The sequence below is a fragment of the Triticum dicoccoides genome, chromosome 2B (genome assembly GCF_002162155.2).
Source record: "Triticum dicoccoides isolate Atlit2015 ecotype Zavitan chromosome 2B, WEW_v2.0, whole genome shotgun sequence".
Taxonomy (NCBI): Eukaryota; Viridiplantae; Streptophyta; class Magnoliopsida; order Poales; family Poaceae; genus Triticum; species Triticum dicoccoides.
This window is the reverse complement of record NC_041383.1, coordinates 15,864,967-15,878,447: the sequence shown is the minus strand read 5'-3', so window position 1 is coordinate 15,878,447 and position 13,481 is coordinate 15,864,967. Positions and strand designations below refer to the sequence as shown.

The window sequence follows — 13,481 nt, the reverse complement described above, 5'->3', positions numbered from 1 at the left end:
ATTAAGGGTTTCATATATTTTGTTAGCTAGCTAAAAGAGAGAAGTGACCTCTCTTATCTCCGTGCTTGGTCGATGGTACATACTCGACACGCTGGCTAGAAAGAAAATGAAGGAAACCATTAAGTACAGAAGATCGTCATGAACATATACAGAGAGAAGTGATCGACCTCTCCTTCTCCAAAAGATTGGTCGAACAACAAGTTTTCGTAAATCTATCCGATGCTACTAGCTACATATATACTCCCTTCGTTCCTAAATATAAGTCTTTATAGGGATTCCATTAGGTGGACTACATACGAAGCAAAATGAATGAATCTACACTTAAAATGCATCTATATACATCCGTATGTGGTTCATAGTGAAATCTCTACAAAGAGTTATATTTAGGAACGAAGGGAGTACAATATAAGATCTATTACAATCCCCCTAACATATAAAGTCAAGTGCCACATGGTATTCTCCGGTTTTATTGATGACGTGGTCAACAAAGAATCCCGTCAATTCCTCTTGAATTGTAGCCAAGTAGCTCCACCATCTCCTTCTTCTTTCTCAAATAGACACAACCAAAGCTTGTAACCCCTTTGATGTATTTGGGTATATGTTTCACAGCCGCCCGATGTTCCGTCATTGGGGCTTCTATGAAGTGACTCACCATGCCAACATAATAGGCGAAATCCGGTCGCGTATACGCAAGGTCAAGTGTCACAACTGTGGCATCATGGGGTACTTTAAATCTGAGTGCAAGAAGTCATTGCTGGATAAGGACATGACACCCAAAATTGGTGTTTTTGGTTTGTCAACGTGTGTTGCTGCAACAGAAGAAGAGTATCAAGCAGAGATGGTGATAGGAACATTATAAGTTGACAGATCATGCATGGTTTAAGCGGGCAGTTTGTTTTACTAATGTTTTTAAACCAAAATTGATAGATGCTCATACAATCGTTGTTACAATAAAGGCTAGAGACGAGACTCGATACGAAGCAACGATGAAATCTTCGGGATCGAAGAAGAAAGAAATATGCAAACTCAAGAAGACAATAGAGCGAATAAACAATGAAGACATAGAGAAGATATTAATCAAACTAGTGAGAGCAGTTACGAAAGTTGGATATCTTCTAAAATGTCTAATTATGGTTATTGTTTTCTTTGGTATTGCTCTCATAGCGAAAAATTGATGAATTATGTACTCTAATGTATCAAAATGATGTTTCATAAAATAAAGAAACAAAGAAATTTGTTTCGGTAGCTGAAAATAAAATGCAAATGAAAAAAATGCTCCATTATATTTAGGGATCGATTAGGTCCGGTGAAAGCTTAGTGGAGTAAGAATACTCCACTAAGGGCATTTCTAACTGATCCCCTAAAATTAGTGGAGTATCCGGTGGATTAAAAGCTTAGTGGAGTACATATACTCCAATAAGTTTTCGCCGGACCTAGCCGATCTCCTATATATAACAGAGTAAATTTTTATTTTTTTCTAAACTTTGCAATTCTAGTATAATTTGCAACTACATATTAGCAAACATATAGAAACTAAAGATATATTTGAATGTTCAAGAAAATCATAAATATAGTTTACAAACCGAATTCAAAGTTTACAAACTGAATTATTCAAAATTAAACACACCGAATGGTTCAAATGTTGCAAATAGCATGTGATAGAACAACTAAGACTCGCTAAGATGTTGCCAGTGATGCTCAACATTATCTTGTTGGAGCTGAGAATGAATTTAACGATTCTCGATCTTGCAATGATCCTCAAGAAATGCCAAGATCCTATTCGATCATATCATACTCTGGCTCAACCGGAGTCTTGTTGGTGATGTACTGAAAGTTCTCAGGCATATCTCTCTCGTCTGCAATGATCATGTTATGCAGTATGATGCAACAATTCATGATCTGTCATGGAACCTTGGAGTTCGAGTACTCGGTAGGGCCACAAACAATTGCAAAGCGCTTTTGAAGCACAGCCAAGGCTCTCTCAACATCTTTCCTCTTCGATTGACGACGAGCCCCCAAAGGCATCTCCCTCAATCTCTTCATCTACAATTCAAATAGCTAGGTTCAATCCAAAGAGCTCAGTTCACAAAGAAAGATAAAAAATACTAACCTAGCTAATTCGTGAACGCTTGTGGTGCGGTGGTGGTGCACTGGCCGGCCGGTGTCGATGACCAAAAGTTAATAGAAGCTTCGGTAGACACGTTGTTCCTAGAACTGGATCCTCTAACACTAAGAACGAAAGTTAGAGAAGCTATCCAATTCCCTGCTCGTTCATCTGGAGAGCAAAGGAGCGGAGATCAAAGTTTTAAATCGCGGGCGAAACTCGAGCGATCCCGGAGCAATCGCTGGCTGGAGCCTTCCCGCGACGCTATTCGCTGAAAAAACGTGAGCTGCCGTAATCACTCGATCGCTGCGCGAAACGGCGCTAAATCCCTTCACTTGTCGCCGCAATTTAGTTTGGACAGGCCGAAAGAGAGGCCTAAAAAGGGCTCGGCCCAAATTTGCCCGATAAGCCAGAGGAGCTCTTCCAGAAACCTAGCAGCATCTCCCTCTCTTCCCGTTCCCTTCCTTCCCTCCACCAAAAATGTTGGCGGCTGCGCGGTTACTCATAGGTGCACTCGGCAAGCTTCCCCGGAAGCCGGAAGCAGTGACGGCAAGGTGACACCCAAGACTCCGGGCAGTTTCTGCAACTGGAACGGCAGGCAGTGGGCTGCGTCCATGTTCTGCCCCATAGCTTCACACCACGCTCACGAAGGCTGCGACTGGGAAAGAGGGACCTCTGCACAACGACGTCTATGAGTCCTCCAATCCTCTCTATCCTTCATTCATTTGTTGATTCAGTACAGGAAGAATATGTTTGCTGCCTTCGGTCGTTTGGCATTTGGCTCAGTAGCAGAACAGCTAGTTGGTCTCGATCATGGTTTTCAATTTTAGTTTCAGAAAAATTTCAGCACCAACCGAAATTACTGAAATTCAGTGAATTTCAGTGATTTCAGTTTCCATTTGAGCCAAATGACCGAAATATTCACTTGAATTCAATTCAAAATTTGATAATTTTAAAAAATATTTTGAAAAATATTGAAATGGTTGTGCTATACTGAAATTGCTGAAATATTTTGGCCGAAACGTAATATTTCAGTGTCTGCTGAAATTACTGAAATTCAGTGAATTTCACCGAAATCTCACTGAAAGTGAAAACCATGGTCTCGATTGCAGCCGTTTTGTGAACACTTGTTTTCTGAATTTATACTCTGTTTGAGTTTGTACCCTGTTTTGTACTGAAAATCCCCCGTTTTCTGAGACAAATATGCACATGTACTACTTGAGAATTGAGAATGACAAGCACATGTACTATTCCTGCAAAATTGCTTAGCGGCCGCCGCTATTGCGGGCTATAGACTTTGCTCGCGATATTAAAATTTGGTGGAGATTGGAGAGGATGGCTACTCACGCCTGTTCTATCAGCTCACGTTATTTTTCTTTCTCAGCAAGATTTAAGATCATCGTATCAGTTAAGCCTGGGTTGGGGAGATGGACAGCACGTGCTTTAGGCTCCATCAGCTTGAAGCCATTACAAACAACTTCTCAGAGGATCGAAAAGTAGGCAGCGGCTATAATGCAGATGTTTACAAGGTAGTATGACACTGACTGTTCTATTTTCTTTTCTATCTCTAGTTTGCCAAGACTAAATAAACAATATACCACCCCTCGCTAGCTCAGTCGTGCTAATTAACAAGTGATCTTAACAGGCGGTGCATGATGGGGAAGATATTGCCGTGAAGAGGCTTCATCCTTTGCATGGACTTGATGATAAGGATTTTCACAATGAACTCCGTAACCTTAACAAGGCTCGTCACAAAAATATCATACGGTTAATTGGCTACTGCCATGATACACACATGGAATGCGTGGAATACGAAGGGGAACTGGTCCTAGCGAGCATAGTGAAGAAACTTCTCTGCTTCGAGTATATGCAGGGGGGAAGCCTCGATAAGCATATCGGAGGTAATTATATCATGACCAACAATTTTGTATGTATTACTAGTACTACTAGTTTGCATTTCAAAGATGAATGCTTTTGAGGAGTGCACGCATTTTTCTCTTTTTCCTTTTTTTTCCCTTGTAATGGCAGATGAATCTTGCGTACTTGATTGGCCCACATGTTATAAAATCATTCAAGGGACCTGTGAGGGCTTAAATCACCTTCACAACGCACATGAAAAACCAATTTTCCATCTGAACTTAAAGCCTTCTCATATATTGCTGGATAAGGACATGACCCCCAAAATTACATATTTTGGTTTGGCGACATGGGGCGCTTCAACAGAAGAAGAGTATCAAACAGAGGTGATAAGAGGAACATCGTAAGTTAACATTTATCATGCATGGTTTAAGCGGGCTGTTTGTTTTTGTAATGTTTTTAAACCAAATTTTATTTGTATTTGCACTGACCGTGTCAATATATTATGCTTATTATGATATCATGCAGCGGGTACATGCCACCAGAATTCATAGACAACTTGATAGTATCAAACAAGTTTGACATGTTCAGTTTGGGTATCATTATGTTAAAAATGATGGCCGGAAATAAGGACTACCACCCTGCTGATCTTGGATTGTCTCACATACAATTTATCGAGCTGGTAAGGAAAATTCTGTTTTCTCCATGGCACGAACATACATGCATGGACATACATAGGACTTCTCCAAATCATACGTCCTTGCTTTTTCATACAATCTAGTTGCAGTATCTTCCTAGGGAAGTTTAATTTATCCATTTTCGCATGCAGGTACGCCGAAACTGGAAGAGAAGGTTGCAGGGAACGTTGGAGCATCCATCACACGACATAGATATTCTACGAGTGTGTACATGTCTTGAGATAGCAGTAAGATGTGTGAACGTCGACCGAGAAAAGAGACCCTGCATAGAGGATATTGTCTGTGAGCTGGAGGAGCTAGAAGCTAAAATTAAGAGAAAAATATCACTACCTCCTAAAGAGTCAAAAGACTTAATTCTGCAGGTACGTATACATAGCATATATAGTACTCCATCCGTTCAAGAAAATTTGTCTCAACCTTGTCCCTTAAATGGACGAATCTAGCACTAACTTGATGCTAGATACATCCATTTAAGCGATAAGTTTTTTTTTGGACGGAGGGAGTAACCTGTTGTAATTAGTAGTATTAACTTACTTTGTAGTGTAATTTGTTGTTTAATAACTTCATGATATGCTATTACGGCATCTCCAACGGCAACCCGCAAAATCCTCCCGCATCCGTCCGTGGACAAGGGGAGACCAGTCCGCGGACACGGATGCGGGAGGTCGCCATCCAATGGTAGCCGCATACATTTTCACAACAACTCGAACCAACGGACGAAATTCATGCGAACACGGCCGAAGTTCATATAAACATTACGGATTTCATATAAAAAATACTGGATTTTCATATAAACATGACGGATTTTAGTATATTTACATCAACTAAGCGGTGCTAGTCCGGCTCTGGAGGTATAATAATACCTAATCTAAATTGACGCCCGCGGAACCCTTTGTCTTCCTCATGTCCGGCAGCCCGATCACTGGACTGTCGGGAGCCCCGAAGGTATATACTTCAGCGCCGGCTCGCTTCCCCACCACTCATCAGCTTGAACCCCCCGGCTGATGCCTCCGCTTCCATGGAGCTCATGTGGGATCGACGGAGGTGCTCGCAAAAAAAGAACCGCGCAAGACACTGGATGTGTACGCCGGTGTCGCCCCTGCAGTGGCCGTCATGGGACCCAAGCGGCAAGAGACTCCCGTGTTCTACTTCTCCTCAATGATGGCGACGGACGCGGAGGAGCTGGCTACCGACTCGTCACTCTTCGCGCACCTGGCTTCTGTCTCCGCCTGCATGGCTCGGTCACAGGCACGAGAGGCGCGGTCACAGGCACGGGAGGTGCGGTCTCAGACACGGGAGGTGTTGTACGATGCAACATCGTCGACGACAACAATGATGCATGTGCCACTGTGCTCCCCGCCATGCCCGCATAGAGCAACTCGCCATTCCTCACCGAGTGGGCCTAGAGCGGCGAGTTGTTGAACAACGCGCCGACTTGGGGTGGCAACTTGCTCCGTCAGGTCAGGCGCGGGAGCTGGAGCCGTGAGCTGCCTCTCTCGTATACGGCAGGCTCGGTGAGCCACCCAACCGGCTTGTATGCTGGAGAACTGCTATTTGGAAGCCATCAGAAGAGTGGTGAAGAAGGACATGAGTGGAGCAGTGGAGGGGTGTGATTCTTGTCCGGCGTCTGGCGTCGTCTAAATAGGGGGCGGACGGGAGGACCTCAGCAAGCGTTGCATTTAGTGTCGGCCCGCTCATGAGCGGACGTGTGACCGGAGTAGGTTTCTCAGCTTCCAAGCGGGTGAAATGGAGGCGTGTGAATGCGGAGAGGAGGCATGTTCCATCGGGTGACGCCCTCGGCCAGCGAGCTGCTTCAGTGGCAGAGGCAGTGAGAGTTTGCGTCCGCCCTGAGCCGTCTTCAATGCGGAGCGGTGCACTCTGCAGCGGCATGAATGCGGGCAGCGGGCGCCGGGCGGAATGCGTGCACGACAGTGGAGAGGGGTTTTTGGTGGGCCAGAACGGTCAAAAGCAGGCTTTGGATCGGTCCGGAGTCCGCAAACCTTCCTCACTTTTGTCTACACGGTTTGCAGGAGAAATCACGTCCGGACCGCCCCATGGACAAATACAGGTCGGCATTGGATGGCTTCCGTAGTCCGGACAGCATGGTCCGAACGGTTGCGGGAGATCTGCGGGTCGGCGTTGAAGATGCCCTTACACTAGTTCATCATAATAGCCAGAAGTAGATGAACGGCCCTGCCTGCTATTAGTCGCTTAGGGTACGGCTGACTGCCAGAGCCATGTTTTTTGCAGTAGTGTGTCATCGCTGTGCCAGCTAGTCCTTGCCCTGCCTGTCAAAAAAAGAAAAAAAAAAGCTCAGGCCCTGATGTAGTGAATGAAAGTTTTTTTTCTCTTGTTTCCTATGAGCAGATTCGTTGTCAGGCAGCATGGGGTCACACGAAATTTGTAACAGTAAGAGAAAGTTGCTTATTTGCCATGGAAAAACTTCTGGTTTGCTATATACATTCCACCTGACAAACACATCTTGTTACCACATGACACATGCGGGAAGCAATCCAAACTAATTAAAAGAAAACACATCTTGTTTTCATTCCAAAAAAACACATCTTGCTTTCAGGCCATCAATAGAACACGCATGTTTGCTTTATTTGCCATTCCATGTTATCATTTTATTAATATCTTCCACTCTTGCTAAGTCGAACTAGAGTACGGTACACAGTTCTTGCAGATGTCCGGTGAAGCAAATGATTCTCTTCTAATTTTATGATGCTCAGCCGTCCACATAATCAATAAGAATATACGACCAACTAAATAGAAAAATTCCAGAATATGAATCAATAATCATTGCCCTGACTGATGGAAATAGCATATTGTAGGGAAAATAATTACTCCCCGCTAGAATAAGAGACATGGGAGTATATTATTTTTGAACTAAAACCACGTCAAAGTTGAACTAAAACCACGTCACTTATTTTTGAATGGATGGAGTATATTATTATACTACAAAATTGCGAATGATGAAAGAATCTGTTTCATATAATTTAAAGGTTTGTCTACTATTTACAAAATAAATTTATTTTTTTGGGGAAATTGTATAAACTATAAAAAAAACTGCACATGAATCCAATAAGCTTTTTATGCAGGTGGGATCCAATCCACACCATCTTTCGTTACAACATTTGAAAGAGATCACAGACAATTTCTGTGATGGCCGAATACTTGGTCATGGTGGTTTTGGCGTGGTATATAAGGTATAAGGTTAAATAATATATTTTTTCCTCAAATATGTATCCATACTTGACGCGCAAGCCCATATATATCTATATAAATAAGAGACATCATGCAGGGAGTGCAACAAAGTGGGAAAATTGTTGCAGTGAAGAAGCTTGTGCAGTCCACACTGAAGTCACAGACGCAATTTGAGAATGAGGGGGGTCTTCTTATGGCACTGAAGCACCCAAATATAGTGCTACTAGTGGGCTACTGCTATGAAACGGAAATTTCACTTATGCAATATGAAGGAAAATTCGTTTCAGCTGAAAAGACTGAACGTTTTCTTTGCTTGGAATATATGCCTCGTGGAAGCCTTCACGATTACATTTCAGGTATTACATATAGATATTATTTTTGAACAATTTCTGGTTTCTCTATGTTTCATTTCGAGTTAGGACTTTGTGCTATATGGGGGCAGTGTGCCCCGTGACATATGGTCATCGATTCCTCATCTTTGGTGAAAATGAGAGATCTAATAAATGAACGGATTAAAGGCCTTCTATGAAAAAATGAAAATTTTGAAACAAAATTTTTAATAACTATAAATGTTTGTGGATTCAAAAAATGTTGGGGACTTAAAAAAATGTTCGCATATTCAAAAAATGTTCACAATTTTGAAAACAAATGTTCAGAAAATCTGAAAATAATCATGATTTTTTCTAACAAGTTTGTCTAATTAAAAAATATTAATAAATTTAACAAAATTCCACCAATTCAAAAAATGTTCATGAATTGAAAATTATTCTAAAAATTCAAAAACTTTTGCTGACTTACAAAATAGTTAATTTATTCATAAAAATGTTCGATGATTCAAAAAATGATCATGCATTTTAGAAAATGTTCGTTAAAACAGAAAAATGTTCGTCAATTTGACAAATTGTTCCACCAATTTCCAAAAGAGTGTTTGTCGATTCTAGAAATGTTCACCAATCCAACAAAAAAATTAGTTTTTTTCTCAATTTTTAAAAATGTTTGCAAATATTATAAAATGTTCATGAATTTGAAAAATGTTCGAAAATCTGTAAAGATGTTTGCAAATATTATAAAACGTTCACGAATTTGAAAAATGTTCGAAAATCTGTAAAAAATGTTCATAAATTGGAAAAACATTCATGATTTCAAATATGTTCACGAGTTTAAAAGAAGTGTTCATGATTTCCTGAAAATGGGAGTGATAGTGTATCTCGGTGATGCAGCAAAATGTGGTCATGGTCATTGGAGATTATGATTTGTTTTTCTCCCCTTGCAACGCACGGACCGTATTGCTAGTATCTACAGATGTACAAACCCAGTACCATCGTGTACGAGGGTTCAGTGCGTGGTAGTTGGATGGTGGCAGTTTGGGCTTAGTTTGGGTTGTTGGTGCACAGGCACAAGCATATATACACACCATGCAGTAAATGCATCTTTACGCACACTCCGACACACATGCAACACAAGGGTACATGCAGATACACACTCCATATCCCCGCTCCATCTTGTTTCAGCTCTTCTATCCAACTACACTCTGACGCACATGCAACACAAGGGTATATGCAGATACACACTCCATATCTGCGCTCCATCTTGTTTCAGCTCTTCTTTCCAACTACCTGACCCGGCTGCATAGTTTTAAATAGCCGGCTATAGACCCCCTATAGCCTTGCTATAGCTTTTTTTTTTGCTATGGAACACTGATATTCCATTAAGACACGGCCTGATCGCCGGTCACCGCACTGATTACATCATCGGGATAGCTGATGAACCATTCCCTAAGTTCACCATCAGCTAGGCCTGCACCCATATTCGCCAGCACATGCGCTGGTTTATTACAGTCTCTTGGTGCATACACCACTTTGCTATCAATAAACGTAGTTCTAAGTCTGAATCTTATGTCACTGAAAAGCACACCCAGGGGTGTAAAATCATACTCCCTCCGTTCCAAATTACTCGTCGCTGAAATGGATGTATCTAAAACTAGAATACATCTAGATACATCCATACGTGCGACAAGTAATTCGGAACTGAGGGAGTAGGTGCTAGAGGAGGTGGCTTGCTACAGGACTTGACAGTCTGTCTCAAAAATTACACGGCCAACCCCAATACTGTCTGCCCATTGTACTGCTTGATACAGAGCTAAAGTTTCAGCATGTAGAGCACTCGACAGACCATGCTTAGCCCCAGCAGCTGCAAAGTGCAACTCCCCTGTATTGTCTCTGCAGATGAAACCCCAACCTCCAGTTCCTGAGTTTATCGAGAACGCAGCATCTGAATTGATTTTTACCATGTCACTTGGGGGCTTTTCCCAGTTCACTTGCTGTGTTGGAATTGTCACCGCGGGCTTGGGGCTGAGAAACTCCTGCCACTCCACAACATGACGATTGACAGTATAACAGAACCTATCCACCTCCATTCTTTTCTCCCCATGGTTGCCCCTATTCCGTTCTGTCCACCAACACCATAAGAGAGCTACCACCTGAAGCTTTTTCTGTGCTGGCAAAGCAAAAATGGTTGACAGCGTTTCTTTGGCCGAGGTACAGGTGAGAAGCATTAGCCTAACACCTTCCAAAAACATGGCTCTCCATATGTACTTCACTTGCTTGCATTTCAGAAATAGATGCCCCCCATCCTCAAAGTACTTCTCACACACAGCGCAGCGTGTGTCCAGATCCACACCTTTGCGGTTAATGTTCATATACATCGGATGACTATTGTGTGCAAACCGCCACAAGAAATGATGAACCCTTGGAGGGCAGTTTACCTCCCAAATCGCACGAAAGACTCCATCATGTGCGTCAACAGTTGCAGAAGTAGTTCCTTGTTGCCTGGTGCCGCTAAATGGTCTCATGTATAAACATCCCGATATAGCTTGCTATGGCCCGCTATAGCTGATTTTGAGGTCCGCCGCTATTTGGCATAGCCTGCTATTTAAAACATTGCGGCCGACACTCATTTACCCTGCCGAAAAAGCCTAGGCCCAGCCGCACATCACACGAGCTTCGGCACTTGAGCTTGACATACATAAGGCACGCATGGACTCCTAATGCCGAGGAAGGTGCCCAAGCTCATTGATCCGATCAGAACAGGTACATCACAAGTTTTTGTTTCTGAACCATGCAGAAAAGCTGCATGTGATTTCATTAAGAAAAGAAAAATAGAACGTCAAAGAAGACACGGCCCATACATCCCTACAGAGGCATGACCCATCTAGAGAACCTAAACGAGCGAAGGATCGCCAACCAAGAAGGGAGCTCCTAACAGTTGTCGAACTCACGCGCATCCACTTCCCGTACAGGACCGACTAGCCAGTCGAGCTACCTGACGTTAGTGACTAGTAACAGCGGCAAGAGCATAATAACAATGTCGTCATGCTATTTTATTGCATAGAACCATCCATCTATTATATCGCTTAACTTTCTTGAATTATTTTAAAAAAAAAGGTGAATTTGGAAAAGTTCATGGATTTTGAGAAAAGTTCACAAACCTGAAAAAAATTCATTAATTTTCAGAAAAAAGTTCATCAAAGTTGAAAATAAGTTCACCAAATTTGAGAAAAAGTACATCAAAATTGAAAAAGTTCATTGGATTTGGAAAATAGTTCATCGATTTTCAAAAAAAGTTCATCAAACTTGACAAAAGTTCATCGAATTTAAAAAAAATCATCAATTTTCGAAAAAGTTCACCAAATTTGAAAAATCAATTTTTGAAAAAAATTTCATCAATTTTGAAAAATGGTTCATCAGTTTTGAACAAAATTCGTTCAATTTGGCAAAAGAAAAAAGAACAATAAACCAAACAAAAAGAAAAAGGAAAAAGGAAAATAGAAATAGAAGTACAAAGTACGAAGAAAAGACTAAAGAAAATATAATTTAGCACAAGAATGAGCCCAGTGGGGTAGTTAGCACGGGGAAGTAACGACGAATACCACCGGCCGCAATTTCATTTTTTTTTTCTTTATACAAACAGAAAGCAAAGGGAAGATGGGCCGAGCCTAACTAGCTGTGCGCCTTCAGGCGCCCGTTTGTGATCGGGCGCTTTAGCGCCAAATAGGATTGGCCAACCAGGAATCGACGACCCTGACTAGGAGACCATCGAACACATCCTACACTGGAACAGTAGTGCCATGCAGGGGAAGATAGCAAGGAAACATCCACTATGGGTACATCGTGGGTTGAGATGAGAAAAATCAGCATATTAAAGAAAAATGGTTTGCCCCCACTTTATATTTATATAAAGCAATCTCAGATGCTACAGCAAAAGAGCACATAAGGGAGAGAAAAGAAACACAAACGACAAAGATACATGATACCAAAAGAGCTACTAACAAGCACGAATGCACCAAACATATGCTTGAGCATTGAGGCCCTCGGCGAACAAGAGCCAGCAAACAACGCGACTAAGACGAGGTAGTGGCCCGCTGCATGAGGATTGCCATGCTTTGTTAACTCCCTTGAGGCCAGCTATTGTCGGTCCGCCATCCTTCTCTACCTCCAAAGAAGGCCCCGGCCCTCTAGTCCTGGATCGGAGTAAACTACGCCGTTGATAAGTAGAGCCGGTCACCCCGAGCTCGCATGACCATGACCAATTGGTTGCCGGGGAGATGACGACAAGTACGGCCACTGCACCACGCAGCATCACACCCCTACATCGCCACCGCCGCTCATAGACGTCAACTTTAAACTGCAAGCAGCCGAGCAGGAACACTACTAAACATATACGGCAGATCAACACCCACGCCGAAGCCTCGACCACCACTGCGTCGTCCCAAGGTAGTGCCTTCAAGAAGAAAAACGACGCTGAAGCTCCGTCACTACCCAATCTGAAGAATCCAGGCTTTCACCCGGGACGAGGAGGAGAGGGTGAGGGTAGGATCGTGATGCCGCCTTCAAGAAAGAGAATGACGCCGGAGCGCCACGTCATCATGGCCATAGCAGCCGGCCAAGGGTTTTCCCCAATCGTCTGTACCAAACCCTCTAGCCCCACCAACCGCCAGATCTGGTTAACAGAGGACACCGACAGCGATCAACTGAGGATGACAGCGAGACACGAAGGTCAAGGGAGAGGGCCACTACCTTCAAATCCACTCCAAGGGCTAACAGGGAACCCCCGGGAGCCCGCCCATGCTCGCCACCCACCCACCGCCCACACGACCAAGAGCGGCGCCCCTTTGCATCTGCATCAGCCACCCTCTATAGGGGGTCTGACGCGCTTCACAAGTGTGGCAGCCGCTATAACTCCGGGCGCAACACACGGGGCCACCACAGAGCCCATAACGCCGCCGCCGGGCAGCGGCTTGCTGCGCTGCCACGCCCTCTGCCAGTGCCTTTCCACCGCCCGACAACACCGACCCACGCCGGCCACCATAGAGTAGGGGAAGAGAGGCATCGGCCCCGCCGCCGAATGTCGTGCCCTCTGCGAGAGCCTCGCCACCGCCCGACAACACCGACCCACGTCAGCCACCATCGAGCAGGGGAGAGGCCCCACCGCCGCCGACGCTGGCCGGTCGAGAAGGCAGTGGCGAGGGGAGAGGCTAGGAGAAAGAGGAGGGGCCTTAAGGCCAGGGGCTAGGGTTTCCCCTCCGAGTCGCTTGCAGGAGCGACCGGGGGGACAGG

General features: G+C 43.8%; 1 protein-coding gene across 1 annotated transcript in view; it reads left to right on the top strand.

Moving 5' to 3' along the window:
* Window positions 1-13,481, top strand: part of LOC119361779 (protein STRUBBELIG-RECEPTOR FAMILY 7-like) — an 18,339-nt gene that overhangs the window by 1,815 nt on the left and 3,043 nt on the right. Inside the window, exons 2-8 of the mRNA XM_037626925.1 lie at window positions 3,489-3,633; window positions 3,750-4,005; window positions 4,133-4,364; window positions 4,490-4,643; window positions 4,791-5,021; window positions 7,761-7,868; window positions 7,964-8,222. Of these exons, the coding sequence (XP_037482822.1) occupies window positions 3,532-3,633; window positions 3,750-4,005; window positions 4,133-4,364; window positions 4,490-4,643; window positions 4,791-5,021; window positions 7,761-7,868; window positions 7,964-8,222 (1,342 nt within the window). The 5' untranslated portion in view covers window positions 3,489-3,531. The remainder of the gene's footprint in view (window positions 1-3,488; window positions 3,634-3,749; window positions 4,006-4,132; window positions 4,365-4,489; window positions 4,644-4,790; window positions 5,022-7,760; window positions 7,869-7,963; window positions 8,223-13,481) is intronic.